The 16,649-nt window shown below is 43.8% G+C and overlaps 1 protein-coding gene across 6 annotated transcripts in view; it reads right to left on the bottom strand.

Annotated features, from left to right (window-relative positions):
• The window catches only part of Mtmr7 (myotubularin related protein 7), a 124,734-nt gene that overhangs the window by 8,178 nt on the left and 99,907 nt on the right, over positions 1 to 16,649 (bottom strand). For all 6 annotated transcript variants that reach the window (XM_042262875.2, XM_076553494.1, XM_076553493.1 and 3 more), the window contains 3 exons: positions 6,469 to 6,578; positions 5,036 to 5,161; positions 2,891 to 2,940 (listed from right to left, as the gene is read on the bottom strand). In XM_042262875.2, coding sequence (XP_042118809.2) covers positions 2,891 to 2,940; positions 5,036 to 5,161; positions 6,469 to 6,578 — 286 coding nt within the window. The remainder of the gene's footprint in view (positions 1 to 2,890; positions 2,941 to 5,035; positions 5,162 to 6,468; positions 6,579 to 16,649) is intronic.

Here is a 16,649-nt window from a genome sequence, read left to right as displayed (position 1 = left end):
CTTTTCTCCAGCCCATTTTGATTCTTCTCTGCCACCCACAGACTTGCACAAGTACTTTCTACCAAACAACCCACTTCTTCTAGAGAAGAGAGCAGAAACCAAGGAACAAAACACCCACCCAACAAAGACGAGTCTAGGTACCAGCACCTAGAATTACAATCATTCCGAACACAGATGCCTAGACACCAGCGTAAAAACACCAAAAGCTAGGACATTATGTGTCCCCTAGAGCCCAGCAACCCTATCACAGCAGGCCCTGAAGCACAAGAAAAAAAAATACCTTAATAACTTTGATAGCCTTTATAATGACTATGATAGAGGTCTTTAAAGAAATGAATAAATTCCTTAGAGAAATCTGTGAAAACAAACAGTAGAAGGAAATGAACAAAACGGTTGAAGATCTGAAAGTGGAAATAGAATCAATAAAGATAACCCAAACTGAGGGAAATCTGGAAATGAAAATTTTAGGAACTTGGACAGGAACTTCAGAGGCTAGCCTCACCAAGAGAAAACAAGGGATGGAAATATCTTAGGCATTTAAGACGAGATAGAAGAAATGGATACCTTGGTCAAAGGAAATGTTAAATCTAGATAAAATCCACAAAATCTAGAACACTATGAAAAGACCAAATCTATGAATAACAGGAATAGAGGAAGGAGAAGAAACCCAGCTCAAAGGCACACAAAGTATTTTCAACAGTCAAAGAAAATTCCGTATCCTGCAGGAGAAGGTGCCTAAAAATGTACGAGAAGCATAGAGAACACAAAATAGCATGGACCAACAAAGTACATTCCCCATGGCACATGAAACATTGACCTTGCAGGACAAATAAAGAATATTAAATCTGGGTAGTGGTGGCACACGCCTTTAATCCCAGCACTCGGGAGGCAGAGCCAGGTGGATCTTTGTGAGTTCGAGGCCAGCCTGGTCTACAGAGCGAGATCCAAGAAAGGCGCAAAGCTACACAGAGAAACCCTGTCTTGAACCCCGCCCCCCCCCCAAAAAAAAATATTAAAAGCTACAAGAGAAAAAGACCAAGTAATGTATAAAGGCAGACCGATTAGAATAACACCTGACTTCTCAATGGAGACTTTAAAGCCAGAAGGGCCAGACAGATGTTCTACAGACCCTTCAGAGACCACAGATACCAGCCCAGACTACTATATCCAGCAAAACTTTCAATCAGGTGGAGAAAAAAAGGATATTTTATGATAAAAACCAAACTTCAGCAGTATCTATCTATAAACCCAGCCCTACAGAAGGCACTAGAAAGAAAACTTCCATCTAAAAGAAACCATACCCAAGAAAACACAAGGAATAAGTAATTCCAGAACAGCAAATCAATACATCACAACAAAATTGGTGGAATCAACAAACACTGCTCATTGATAGCTCTCAACATCAGTGGTCTCAATTCCTCCATAAAGAGATACAAACTAACACAATGAATGCAAAAATAGGATCCATCCTGCTGCTGTAGCCAAGGAACCTTAACATCAAGGATAGACATCATCTCAGGGTAAAAGGATGGAAAAAATATATCCCAAGCAAATGGACCTAAGAAGCAAGCAGATGTGGCCATTTTAATATCTTACAAAATAGGTTGGTGCCTACATGGAACTTTAACCCCTATGTCTAGTGACTTTAGTACTAGAGGGTACTCTGTATGCTACCAAAGGAGAAACAAAACCAACCCAGCTACAACCTCTTTGATTTACAATGGTGTCCTACCTGTAAGATATGCTAGTGCAATGGTGGCATAAAACTTACAGGAGTAACCAACCAATGTCTGATTTGATTTAAGGCCCACTCCACGAGACGGAACCCATCCTCAACAATGCTTGGGTGACCAGGGAACCTGAGACTAGAGAGCCCAGGGACCTAGAGTAAAACCAAATACTACTCTTCTACTAAAAGAACTCAGCAATAAAATGATGCCTGATGACATTCTGCTACACTCAGATCAGTAGGTGCTCAGCCATCATCAGAGAAGCTCTCTTGCAGCAGCGATGGCAACCAATGCAAAGACCCACAGCCAGACAATATACACAGAATGAGAGACTGAGAACACTCAGCCTTACATGGGATGTCTCCCTGCAGAAGGGGAGGCAGAAAGAGCCTAAGAGCCAGAGGGGATGGAGGGAGGACACCAAGAAAAAAGGGCTCTCTAAATCAACATGACACACACATAAATGCACAGAGACTGAGGTAGCCTGCACCAGACAGGGTCCTAGAGCTAAAAGGAAAAGTGGACACATGCCCCATCCCTAACCCAGAAGTTGTTTCCAATTGATAACCACTTGCAAATGAAAATGTAGTCTCATTCAAGGGAGTTTCCACGAGGAAACAAATACTCTTAAGGTAAGCTGATGCCCAGCAGGAGATGGTCAACAGAACAAACCCAACAGCTCTTCCAAGATTCCTTGTCTCTGAATGCAGTGTCAGGGCTTTGTCTTTTCATTTCCTTTTTCGTTTTTTATAAAATTTTGTCTTTTCCTGCTTTTAACTACAGGTCCTTTGTATATATATTATGGCTTCTGGTTTTATGGTTTTTTTTGTTTGTTTGTTTGTTTTTAAGAGGGGGGCATAGATTCCTGAGGGCAAAGAAGTGGGTCTCTGTCTCTATATCTGTTTCTTGGGCCTTTTCTTAGGCTCTTCTCCTTTTGTCCTATTTCAATGTGTTTTCTTTTGTTTTACCTTATATTTTATTTTATTATTATCCCTTAGATGCCTATTTGTTTTCTAATGATAAAAAGAAAGCAGTAGATCCAGATGGGAGAGGATGTGGGGAGGAACTGGGAGATGTAGAGGAAAAGGAACCGTAGTCAGGATATACTGTATATTTAAAAAAAAATCCATTTTCAATAAGAGAAAAAATATATTGCTTACCTATGATTAAATTTATGTCCAAAGGCAATCCAGTCCTTTTCAATTAATACCTACACAAAAAAGAATGTAAATATCCTGGAAGCTTCCGAGGGAAATATAAGAGAGCCATACACTGATAAAGGACTCAGTTACTGGGAGCCGAGGAACCCCACACGACAGAGTATGCGATCAGACAGGAGAGAGGGGGCTCACGGGCTTAGGAGTACCCGATGCTCTTCGGGGGACCCAGTTTCAGGCTCCAGCACTCATACAGCTGCTCACAACTGTATGTATGTAACTCCGGTTACACGTGCACATGGTGCACACATCCATACCTGCAGGCAGGCAAGACCTCTCACATGAAACAACAATAGATCAATCTTAAAAGAACCACGTTATCCAGAATGTACTTAGGAGGAGCCAAGTTGAAGGCCTTCCCTATGGAAACTACTCTACCCAGAGTCCTCCTCTGTGCCGGGACCGTGCATACGGCTTTACATGTCATTGCGCTTGTCTGACAGCCACGATTACCCATCATTTTAGAAAGAGGGAAGCTAATGCAAAGACAGATGACATACTCTCCAAAGACCATGGTCTCACGAAGCACTTCATGCCCTAGGTCTCTATTCCTCACATCATCTGTTAACCAACATGTAATGCTCTTTCCCTACAATATAAAATCCCTCCCTGCCAACAAAAAATAAAAGATGCTTTCTTATGCCTTATAATAAAGAATTCTAAAAACCATGGGTTTTAGGATTCGGCCCTGCTTAGAAATTAGGGCTACCATGAGTTTACTGTCTGAAATAGTGCAGACTTTTAAAAATGTTTAATCATAGGCACTCGGGAGGCAGAGGCAGGCGGATTTCTGTGAGTTCGAGGCCAGCCTGGTCTCCAAAGCGAGTTCCAGGAAAGGTGCAAAGCTACACAGAGAAACCCTGTCTCGAAAAACCAAAAAAAAAAAAAAAAAGTTTAATCATAGGCTGGAGTGGGTGTACAGCTCTTGCAGAAGACCTGTGTTCAGTCTCAATCCTCACTTCAAGCAGTTTACAATCATTTGTGACTCTAGCCCCAAGGGAATCCCATGCACACACATGCACATACATACACACCTTTATAAAAAAAAATCCTTAACAAAATAATATGGAATGATTTATTATTACTCCTTAGAAATACATGGATGGGCTGCAGTCTGACTTTGACAACTCTAAATGCATTCATATGTTTAATGGCTTAATGTGGAAAGATTCCTGCAGTATGTATCCAGGAAATCTTATATTCATCAGCTAAACAAAGGAATCTAGCATGCTCAGGAGAACACTGAGGCTGAAGCATATCTCCAATGTCTGAAGTTGAGGGTCAACAAGTAGCCTGCCTCTTGTGCCTTGTCCCAGGGTAACAGTTGACGAAACTCACTAGCAAAAAGGTTCAGTGATGCAGACAATTTTGTGGCGCTCCTGTCAGCCTGTCCCAAGCAGATTCAAGATCCACTGTGGCACTTTCTATCATATTGTGGTTCAAGAGGCAGGTACTAGATCACCTAGTCACCAGAAAGTCCCTGCAGTCATTTAAGGAATTCTACCAGCTCAGCTGTAACCTCACATCCCAGGCAATTGCAGCTACAGTCAAAGCCAAATTGTGATGCACACCCAAAAGGTTCCAGTGCTCAAAGATGTGTTCCTGATTCCAGCAAAAATGGAGAACACTGTCAAATTCAATATGCTATCCAGTGCTGTCAAAGACCATTTAAAAATAGACTTAGGAATAAATGCTGCTTTTTAATTTTTTTTGTTCTCCTGAGCACTATTTGTACATGCAGAAATAGATACAATGCAGAAATTTTTTTCCAAATATTTTTCCTCACGTTTTGTTACACAGTCATATACTGCCCCAACTTGAGATACTTGCAAGCAAGTTATATATAAAAATCACTAGTTTCTAAACTTCTAAATATATTTTATATTGTTCCTGAATTCGCATTCAGCATTGACCTAAACTAGTCTCAACACCCTCAAAAATTAATCTATTTCGATCCTGTTTCAGTTTCTCCCCTTTTATTAACCTTGCTGATCTACTAAGAGAATAATGCTGACTAGCAGGAAAAAAGTCACAAGATTCTAATAATGAAGGCTCCGCCTCGCTCAGGAAGGCGGTCACCACACTCACCATGAAGCCCTTCACAGTCCGGTAGTAAGGGTCCAGCAGCAGGCTTGCCACTGAGCACACCTGGGCCGTCCTGTCCCAGCCGTCAGAACAGTGGACAAGCACACTTGCCCCTTCCTCTGAAACTGCCTGAAACGGCAAAGGTCACAGTGACTCTTCGGTTTGGCTGGAGACTAACAGAACTAGAGTTAGCCCTTAGGCCCAACCTTCTTAGAACTAGCGGCCACAGCTTTTTTCCCCCTTCTCATTACGTACAAAAGCAACCAGTCAATTCTCCACAAATTAACAGGGGTACCGAGCACAAGTATGTGCACTATACGACACACTCTCACGGCATGTCCCCAACTCACCTGCAACCCAAGTTAAGCCTTACCGAAATTCTGGGGTTGCTATAGGCCTTTTCTAGAAAGGAAAGGTACGAAAAATCTAATTTATCAAACTAGGGCCAAGTAATATATCCAGGGGAAGGAAAGACTGTACCGGAAACTGCTAGGAAAGAATTCTATTTGCTGCTGTCTACATGCACGCATCTTTAGCTATTCTGGCAGAAAACATAAATTAGAAAATGTGAGAGGCAGGCGGATCTTTGTGAGTTCGAGGCCAGCCTGGTCTACAGAGCGAGATCCAGGAAAGGAGCAAAGCTACACAGAGAAACCCTGTCTCAAAAAAACCAAAACAACAAAACAAAACAAAACAAAAATAGAAAATGTGGTGATTATGTAACATCTGTCAGTAACTGAAATTACACTTTTATTTGTGTGTGTGTGTGTGTGTGTGTGTGTGTGTGTGTGTGTGTGTGTGTGTCTTCTGTAAGAGACTTGATTTGATCTTACTTACTACTGCATACCTAGCACGGTACCAGGTACTAAATAAGGATCTGTTGGGTAAATATCTAATAATGGATACACCATCAGGAAGGCATGGTTCTCTTTAGGCAGAAATCTAAGAGAAATTTATTTACAGAAAACACCCAATATCATAATAGGATTATTAAACATTTTACATAAAAACATTTTATATAAAAACATTTTACATATAAGTTCCAGGAGATCCTTCCAATGGCAGAATGGAATCCACCTGTTAGCTTTTGCTTAAGTCATGTCTGGAAAGCAGGATTTATTAGATGTAATCAAGCCCCTATCATTGAGGAGACTCCCATGAGTTGTACAGTCTGCTACAGAAAATTCTTTCCGGTATCTAGGATTAAATTAACAAAAGAGAGAATACCTGCAAATATTCTCACATTTGACCATTGTGATAAAACACAGTTAACTGGCCACTGCACTTTTTCACAACATCGTTTTCAGCACATGGAAGCCCGAAGCCTGCAACCCAGGCAGTGGGTAGAGGAGAGCCAATAGGAAGAGGACAGGCATGGTTTGAGGCTACACTAGCTTCGTATCAATCTCTCAACTTTTCCCCGTGCCTTCACAAACCTTTGCAATGAAGACCCCTGCATCCATGATGGCCTTGATGTGCCTTAGCCAGCCTGAGTTCTCTAGCCCCCACAGGAAGTCACTCATAGAGGGCGATTTAAGTTCACACACTGCAAGAAAAACCATGTTACAAAAGTGAAATTAAGGCAGTTGCTCATTCTACATGATCATATTTAATACTTTTTTGTCTTTAGTGGATATTGTCTAGCTAGTCAATAAATATCCAAGTTTATAAGATTAGATTCTATTTAATCACTTTAAATAAAACTTTATAAAAAATGTTTTCTCTCTGATCATGGGAGATACTGACTCTACTTACAAGAATCGCAGTATTAATGAAACTCATTGACTGTTGCCATTACAAAGTCCAGCACAGACCATCCATCCACTTACCCTTCTGGCAAAGGTATTAAAATTGCACAGCTAAGGAACATTGACTTAAGAATGCTATGGAAGAAAATCATCACAATGATGACTCTAGCAATTACTTCAATTAGAATGTTCCAACACCTCAATGCTTCAGACAGGGGTGTTAGAAGAACACAAAACAGAATAATCCCGAAAGTATTCCTCACATGGCCAGCAGCCTACCAAGTGAGAATGAAACCTGTTATACAAGGAACTGAGTTCTGTACCTCTGATCCCAGTTCTGTGCATCAGGCTATGGATTTCCCCTTTGCCTAAATGAAAAACTAGGATCCAGTGGTATCCATCTTTCTAGTCCAAAGCAGGTATGTGGGTACCTCTAAAGCATTATCAACAAGAAATGGTGATCTCAAGTACTCATCTTGTATTTAATGTAAGAAATAAAATGCCTTAAAGGCTAATGTTCTATGTCTCTCCAACACAACATCCCAAACATTTTGAGTGTACACAGCTATGAAAACCTTTGAAGTCTTAGAGATCAAGCAGGAAAATTAAATAATGATCTAGAGTTTCATTTGAGCCTAAGTGTATCCTAGGGTGCTCGTTCATGTAGTAAACACATAGAGAAAGCAGGGGGCTCTGTTTCCTTCTCCCAACTGTCAATAAGTGCATCATCTTAGAGTTGTTACTCAACCCACTAAGCCTTGGGTTCTTCATTCTTTTGAGACAATATTTAATTACATTTCCCCTTACCCTTTCCTCCCTTCAAACCCTCCCATATACTCCTGCCTACTCCGTTTGTATATTTTGTTTGTGTTCTGACAAGTAAACCTTCCCTGGAGAGCAGAGAGTGGAGCTAGCTACTAGTTAACCATAGAGGCCAGGCCATGGTGGCACACACCTTTAATCCCAGCACTTGGGAAGAGGAAGCAGAAAGATCAGGAGTTCAAGGCCACCCTGGGCTACACTGGATTGAACCAGTCTAAAAAAAAAGAGAAACAGAGCTGGGTGGTGGTGGTGGTGATGGTGGTGGTGATGGTGGTGGTGGTGGTGGTGGTGGTGGTGGTGGTGGTGGTGGTGGTGCATGCCCTTAATACCAGCACTAGGGAGGGGCAGACAGGAATATAAGGCAGGTGAAGCCAGGATCTCGCCATCCCCTCCCCATCTGGTCTGAGGATTTGTAGAGGTAAGAAGTCTCTGGCTGCTGCTCTGCTTCTCTGATCTTTCAGCTTCCACGCTCAATATCTGACTTATTGTTAAGACTAATTAGGATCATGCTTCACACTCCTCTTCAAATTCATATCTTTTCACTAATTGTTTTTTGCATTCTCTCTCTCTCTCTCTCTCTCTCTCTCTTTCTCTCTCTCTCTCTCTCTCTCTCTCACACACACACACACACACACACACACACACACACACACACGTATACCTAAGGATAACCTGTTGAGTCCAGTCACTGTTATCTGTATGCATGTTTTAGGGCTTACTGTGAAGCACTGAATAGCAATGGCAATGCTTTTCCCTGGGGAAAACCACACCTTCCAGCCCTAGCTTCCCACAGCTGCCTATAGTTCTTTATGTACAGCGGCCTTCGGGGCTTTCATTGCCCAGTTTTGGTGTCATCCTTGTTCTGCTCATGTTTGGGCAGTCATGTGGGTGAGACCTTATAGGTGTAGTTTCTAATGTTGCTAGGAGACAGAATCTCACAGCAAACTCCCTGATCCGCTGGCTCTTACAATCTTTCTGGCCCCTCTTCTACCTTATTCCTGAGCCTTAGGTGTGTGAGTGTTAAAACAAAGACATGCTTTCAAAGCTAAACTCACTCCCACAGTCACCTTTTAAGTCTTTGCAAGTACTGTGCATATGGGAGCACATGGAAACTGTTAAGAACCATATTTAGTTCAGCAGATGCTTCCTGCCAAGTATCAGATTTTCTGCCACACAAAAAACCATCAGCAGTTAAAGTCTAATTCACACAGAGATAATGAAGAAGGAAATAACACTGAGATTCCCAGTACAAACATTCATTAAGAAAGTTGTTTTATCAGAGCCTAGGGAGATGACTCAATAAGGAAATTCCCTGATGAACAAGGCGAAGGACCTGAGTTCAGATCACAAATCCTTAAATTAAAAGCTGGTTATGGTGGTGCATTTCTGTAACCTTGGTAACTCAGGGGAGAGGGATGAGCAGGAGGATTCTTGGAACTCACTGGCCAGCTATTCTAGCCAACTGGTGAGCTTGGGTTCAGTGAGAGACCTGTCTCGAAACAATAAAGTGAAGAGTACTCAGGGAAGATACCCAATATTGACATTTGAGCTCCAAACATGTACACACACTGCATGCAGATGCATCATGCACGTACACCCTCACACAACTACATGCATACACAAAAATAAAAATAAACAAATGAGCAACTGAACCATGAAAACACAAGGAGTAACCTTAAATGTGTGTAACTACATGAAAGAATCCACTGTGATAGAGCTTCCTATTCATTAGGAAAAGACAAAACTCTGGAGAAGACAAAAGGTAGGTGGTTTCCAGGGGTTAGGTCAGACAGGATGGCTCACCAGGGCACCAGCACTTTACGGACAGTAAAGCTACTCTGTATAAAGGTGGATACATGTTGCTAAACATTTAGACAAATACAGACAACAGTGAACCCAAATGGAAACTGGGCTTTAAGTGGTAACAATGTATCAGTGTAAGTACACAGACTGTAACAAATGTGTCTCCCGGTGAGGAATGTATCAGTGTAGGTACATAGATTGTAACAAATGTGTCACTTGGGGGGGGGGGAGGGAGGACACGACACTTTCTTAAAACCGTGGTATTAAAGCTGGGAGGCTATACATGTGGGGATGCTATAAATGTGAGCAAAATATACACATGGGGACGATATGCATATGGGAAATCTATACATGAGGCTGTGCATATTGAAGTCTGCTTGTGGGTGGCTATACATGCGCAGAGACTGCATAACGGGAGCTATGCATGTGGAGAGTTATGTGGGAGGTGTTATGCATGGGGGGGGGCTTTTCATGTGCCGGGCCTATGTATGGGGGATATGCATGCGAGGGCTACACACGAGGCTATACACATAGGTATAAGGAATATAGGGAACCTGTGTCTACTGCTTAGTTTTGCTGTGAACCTACAGGTAGTTAAAGAACAACAAAACAAACAACTAACTTTAAAGAGTGCTGAGCAGGCACCTCAATTGGCCACAGCTACTTTTTTTTTTTTTTTTTTTTTTTTTTTTTTTTTTCTGGTTTTTCGAGACAGGCTTTCTCTGTGTAGCTTTGCGCCTTTCCTGGGACTCACTTGGTAGTCCAGGCTGGCCTCGAACTCACAGAGATCCACCTGGCTCTGCCTCCCAAGTGCTGGGATTAAAGGCGTGTGCCACCACCGCCCAGCCAGCCGGCCACAGCTACTTCAAATCTCTCTTAGAGAAAGAAAATGTTCACTCAACCCAATGTTCTTCCCTCTATATTTCTTTATTAGTCTCAAATTTGTTTTTATCCGTTCTTTACTTGCAGAGAAGCTGTGAGCTTGCCTTGTTCCTTCTCTCTGCTTTCTCAAGGGTAAAATGAGGCTAACCGTCACCCTTGTGGAAAGGCCTAGGACCCTGCAGCTCCAGCTGGCCCGGCTTCCGGTTTCACAGGCCTCCACCAACTTCATCTGATTTCAGTCTTCAAAGCTACTAACCCTCGCCCACCTGTCTTCCACTGGCAGGTTTATGCTGCTGCTGTCGCTTTCTCTTCTCTGCTCCGATACTTTGGTAGTTTTGCCTTTTTATTTAAAACTGTTCCATGATCCCTTTAGTGGGGCACCAGGAGGAAGTGGGAAAGTATATTTTTAATTGGGATAGAAATAAGAGATTAAATTGTGCCAGTGTGGGATAGTAGCTTGATACCAAACTGCGTCACTAAATAAACAAAAATCTACTCATGCATCCAGGGTGGTGACTGAAAAGCCAGTGTCTAGCTGAACTGCACCAGGGAAATAAAATCTACCCTGGGATGTTGAAATGGTGGTTTAGTTCATCTACTGGAAAATTCAAACTCCCATTCCTCCACGCAGGGAAGCCTGCTGCTGAAATAAGACTGACTACACCAGGGGAGGAGCATCTGATGGAAACAAATCCAAACCAGCTCAGGAGCAAGCTTCCACAGTTCCGTGGAGTCCAGAAGCCACACCACTGCAGAGGAGCTTATAAGACAAGCTACAGAAGCATTGCCAATAAAAAAAGACAGGAAGATCACAGAGTAGCGTGGGGAACACAGACAGTGATCAACAGGATTCACATCTAAACTGGAGTCGGGGAAGGGAACAGAGCACAAACATCACTTTTCTCATGTTTAGATCCACTCTCCGGCGGCATGGGGAACGACCAGCTGTCCCCTGCCACTTTGGTCAATCACAGCAAGACTTCACACAGTCCTGTCTACATGGTTCCAGCACCCAGTTTCCCAAGATGTCCAGACAAAGTAAAGCAGGCAAAGGGGAGTCCCTTGCTGCAGAGTCCAAGGCACAGATGTAAGTGGTCTCTGCTGTCTCAACCTGATCTCACAGCCCTGTCCTCACCTGGCTTTCCTGCCCTGAACCTTCCATCCACTACAGGAAATGCAGCCTTCCTGAGCCTCTTCTGGAGCTCACCTCTTCTGTCTCCTCCAACATCCTCTCCACACTCAGCTCAACAACCAAGCCCCCCAACCTAACCACTGCCACCGGTTGGTTGTCCGTCTTCCAGGATCGAACACACCAGAGCTTCGTGGAGTGAATCATGCAAACAGACACTGAGAAGAATGGAAAAACCCTGGGGAATATATTAGTATTAGAGAGTTATTAGCCTGAGCCCGAGTGACACTGCAGAATAGCAAAGGTGATGTGCATGCTGGGTAAGGAGCAGTGGGGAGAGGGCAGCAGGGACTCTAAGAAGGGGAAGGAGGACGCACAAAAGCGCAGTCCTCCCCTTCGGAGTCCTCCCAAGAGACCCCATGTGAAGAATATAGTAGCATCTCAGAAACCAAATTAGCATGGCCTGGAATTACAAGGAAATCTAGTGCCCTAGGAAGGAGTGAAAGGAGGCATGACAGAGACAGAAATCTGCAACTTTGTTGCTCTTTTGTTATAAACACAGAACTGCTTAGAATTCTACAAATCTTTGTCCAAGTGAGAATTGTATTGAAAGTCAAAATGTAAGGTCCCTTTTAACCACTTCCAGCTCCAGGCCAGGCCTCCACTGTAGAAAGTGCTCAAGGTTGGACCCGGCCTTCACCCCCTCCACCCAGGGATTTCCTTTGCACTGGTCTAGTTTTGTAGCTGCAATCAAATACCCCAAATAACCGAGGCAGGCTACTCTGTAAGAGAGGTTGGTTTTGGCAGGCCAGTCTGATCCGAGCATAGGGCTGGCTTCTGGTGTGGCCCCGCTGGCAGGGTTCTGGTGTGGCCCCGCTGGCAAGGTTCTGGTACTCAATGGTTAGAGTAAGAGACAGCACATGTACCTGCGTATTCTCTGGCCTCTCACACTTCCCATGAAGCCAGCAGTAACACTGTCCCTGAGCTGCACCCTTATTCAACCCTCACCACCCCCAAAGTCTTCCCCTCTCTAAGGCTAGCTTCTCACCTCTTCTGTTTTCAATTTCAAAAGAGCTTATTAAGCATATAGCAAGCAGGAACAAATAAAGCCACGAGCAGCAGCTAGGTGGTAAGACATCAGACATCATCCAGCAGGAACTACTGAGGAAGCACCCCTCTCCCCCCCAGAAGTCAACCAGAAGCTCTGATGAACCAAGGGAAGCCAAGGCAGAATGTCTCTGCCCTGACTCCCCATTGTCTTAAGACCTCACAATAGGGGCTGGATGTTTTTAAAAGTATGAACCCTTGAGGGACACTCAACTCTTCCGGCTTTCTTTGTATAACTTAATTGGGATAATTCATCTACGTTCAGTTAATGTGTCCAACAGGTTTTTAGCACATGTTGTGCATCTGAAACTCAGATCAATCCCAGGAACACTTACATCACTTCCAAACACTCATCGTGTCTGGCAGGCAATCTCAGTGCTGTGTTCCGTAGCCCCAGGCAGCCACGATCTATTTTCTGTCTCTCTAGACTGATAGATTTCAGGCATTTCACACACCACAAGTTGAATCAGACAACATATGTCATGTCATAACTGACTTCTTTCATTTAGCAGTCCCACCACTGTGTCCTTATTTCAACCCCTTTAAAAGCACATTTAAACAAATCTATTCAACGGGTGGACACTTGGGTCGCTTCCTACTTCTCTGTTATTTTGAATAATGCTGCCGTGTATGTTCATGCACAAGCCTTTCGTGAACATACATTTTTAGTTTTCTTAGATTCCACCTAGGAGTTGAATCTCTGGATCACAGGATAAATCTATTTTCCATCAGTTGAGGAGCAGAAAGAATTTTTCTCATAGAAACTGCAGCATGCTGCATTCCCACCAGCAGCTAAGAAGGCTTGATTCCTCTGCATCCTTCCCAGTAAGCTATTTCATGTCTGTGATCATAGCCTCTCTTCTGGATGGAAAACTGGACCTCACTACGTGTGGTTTTGAGTCTTCTCCCAAGTTAAATTACATCTAAATTTAAGCAAATATCTGCTTCATTATTTATAATTGCAAAGTCTTAGATTTGTGTTTTATGTGAACTAAACCATCAGGCATGCTTGTGTTCAAACTCGAGTTCTGCCCTGCCTAACTCTGTGGCCAAACTTGGCCATGTGAAATGTAAAAGGAGAAAAATGCACTTTCCTCAAATAACTGCTGTAAAGATAACACAAGGTAATGCATGTAGTATGTCGGCCTAGTGAAGACTCTCCAAGAAGTCAAAAGACAAAGTCATCACTGACAGGAAGATCTCACAAACTAGTGTTCTGACGAACAAACCTGTAGGTAGTCTTTGCCACCACAGCATGGCTCCATGGGTGAGCTTTGGCAGAAACACTAACAACCATGGGGAAACTGCAAGGCCAGATGCTCTTCTAAGTACCTTCCAGCCGTGAGCTTTCCCGTTCTTACACCAATCACCGTGGGGAAGGTGCTATTTAGTCTCCCATGTTAAGTGTGGAAGGCAATGCAAAGAAGGGAAGCACTTGGTCCACACTCTACCAGTTGAGATGGTACAAGAGGCCGGACAGAGCGGCTAAGACCACAGGTCTTCATTGCCTCTCAATTCCAGATGTCTCATAGTTCTCCTAAGGATCACATGTCTCAAACTCTGCTTTGAGGTACTGCCCCCCACTTCTGCCATGATTCCACCCCCATTGCCTGACACACTGATCACTAGAATGGCACTGAAGACCCATTTCTAAGCCCACACTCTTATTACCACCTGAATTTGACAATAAGGCCAGCGATACACACTAGTGTGCTAGTCCAACTGGAGAGCCACATCCGGAAGACAGAACCTACATCTTCATTTCTCACCCATCTAATCAAAATGGATCAAAGACTTCAACATAATGCCCGAGATACCCAGCATTATGTTCGTGGAGGAAGAAGTTGGGGATATGCTTCAACTTACAGGCACAGAAGGAGACTTTCTGAAGAAGACCCCAGTAGCATGAGCATTAAGATAAACAACTGATAAACGGGACCATGAAACTAAAAATACCCTGCCCAACAGCAGAGAACACCATCATTCAGGCAGAGAGGGAGCCTAGAAAGTGGGGAAAAACCCTTGCCAGCTATAAATCTAGAAGTGGGTTAATTATTGCTCAGCCCTTGTCAGAGAAGCTTCTTGATGTAGTATATGGTAATTAAGAGTATAAGATACTTGGAATGCTCAGCCTGGAATGAAACATCTATCACACACACACACACACACACACACACACACACACACACGCACACGCACACGCACACGCACACATGCACACACACACACATGCACACACACTCATCCTCTAAGGCCCAGGGACTATCACAGAAAAGACTGCAAGAACCACTGGCAATGGATAGATGACTAGAACCAAACTGTTTTCCAGACCAACAGGGCAGCAGCAGCACATATGAACTCACAGAATGCACAAGACCTGCCCAGACTCAAGCCTGACAAATCCCAGCGTGGATGAGGCAGTCAGGCACAAAGTCCCACACCGAGCTGAGGTGCTATTGGCAGTGAGTGATGCTGGGAAAAAAAGGACATCAGCTTTCTTAAGGCTATGGCCCCTGAAAGGTCAGTAAATAACACTACATCCACACACGTAACTGCCATCACTAAGTGGACTCATTGGTTTTTAACAAAAAATTAACACATGAAATTAGGAGGGAATAGTATGGTGGTGATAAAGCAGAAATTAGAGAGAAGGGAATGGATGACGGTCTTGATTCAAACATATTATATGCATGTATTAAAATCTCAAGCAATAAAAAATATTAATCCATACTTTTAAAATTATTTTTAGAATTTAACCACCAGAAAGCTTAAAATTACACATACTGCTCACAGCTGTGACTTGCATTAGGTTGCTCAGGGAAATTTAGTTGGACATACATACCTTTAAAATAAATTGAAAAAGAAAACTGCATAAGTAAATTGTAAAAGTATGCACTCCCTTACACACCCTGAGTCATTCATCTTGATGCAACTTAAGGAATGGGAAGAAGAGATTTTTCTGCCGCACAGTGGGGAAAATTCACTTAGAAAGGGTGTTTGGAAGAAAGCCGGCTTAGGAAACGGGACACGGAAAAACTGACGCTCTAATGACTCCCGGGAAGCAGTGCAGCCACAGTACACCGCAGAGAGCTTCCCGCGCTCAGAGAACACTATCATGAGTAGACAGTGGAAGCTGATGCAGAGGCCACGCGCCAGGCCCTAGCTGCCACTAAGCAAAGCGTGGCCTGACGTATTCAATGGCCCTCCGCCTGGCAGGCTCACCTCCGCCTGTGCACACTACCCAAGCAGCAAGAAGTGAGGCGGATTCTAGCTCCCTCCCTGAATGCCTGCTGCTTCTAACACCCAACCTCAGGCCATGACCCAAGGTGTTCAACTTAATCCTACAATGCACACACTGCAAAGAGGGAGTCATCAGACTCGGGCGATTCCATCCAGTCTTCCCTGGAAAACATTGTCTTGTTTCACCCCAGAAGCCAGTGCTCAGGTTGGCACTGTAGGGCAGTGGGGTTGGCTAGCACACATATTTATTTCAGAAAATTTAGCAGGCCCAAAGGCTAGCCTGGTATTCGAAATGTGTCGCTTAGGTGAGAAGAAAGGGTCCTGTTTACCCGCTCTTCCCACAGGGTGCAGAAATGACAGTCAGCTGAATGCTAACATCACCAGGCTCCGTAGCCTGGAGATGGCCTGCTCTGACAGTGAGAAAAGGACAAGCGGCAGGGGAGGGGCGGGCTTCTGCCGTGTCAGCCCCTTCCCTCCACACTAAGAAGAGCTCTTGTGTAACCATTCTGCTTTCAGCAACACAGAAACTGCACACGCTGGGGAAAATCATCTCGCCAGGACTTCGGGCGAGGTGACGGCTGAGAGGGAGCTTTTCCCTAATGGCCAGTGGCCACATTCAAAGCAAACAGCTCTGTGGATGATTAACGCACACGACAGATGGAGCTACGCGGAAAACAATCAGTGCCTGGGCTTTTAAATACGAAGCTGTTGTGTTTGTTTGGATAAACTCAGGATAAGGCAGAGATACTGATTTGTTCACTCCTGTTGCCAAACCCGAACCAATATTTACAAACCATTTTGCTGAGCAAAGTGCATGTCGGCTGACATCAGAAGCGTATGCCACAAAGTGCAGAGAACTGAACTTGCCAGCCTGGAGCTAGTCACA

The sequence above is a fragment of the Peromyscus maniculatus genome, chromosome 17 (assembly GCF_049852395.1).
Source record: "Peromyscus maniculatus bairdii isolate BWxNUB_F1_BW_parent chromosome 17, HU_Pman_BW_mat_3.1, whole genome shotgun sequence".
Lineage (NCBI taxonomy): Eukaryota > Metazoa > Chordata > Mammalia > Rodentia > Cricetidae > Peromyscus > Peromyscus maniculatus.
The sequence above is the reverse complement of the archived record's forward strand: the minus strand, read 5'-3'. Positions and strand labels throughout refer to the sequence as shown.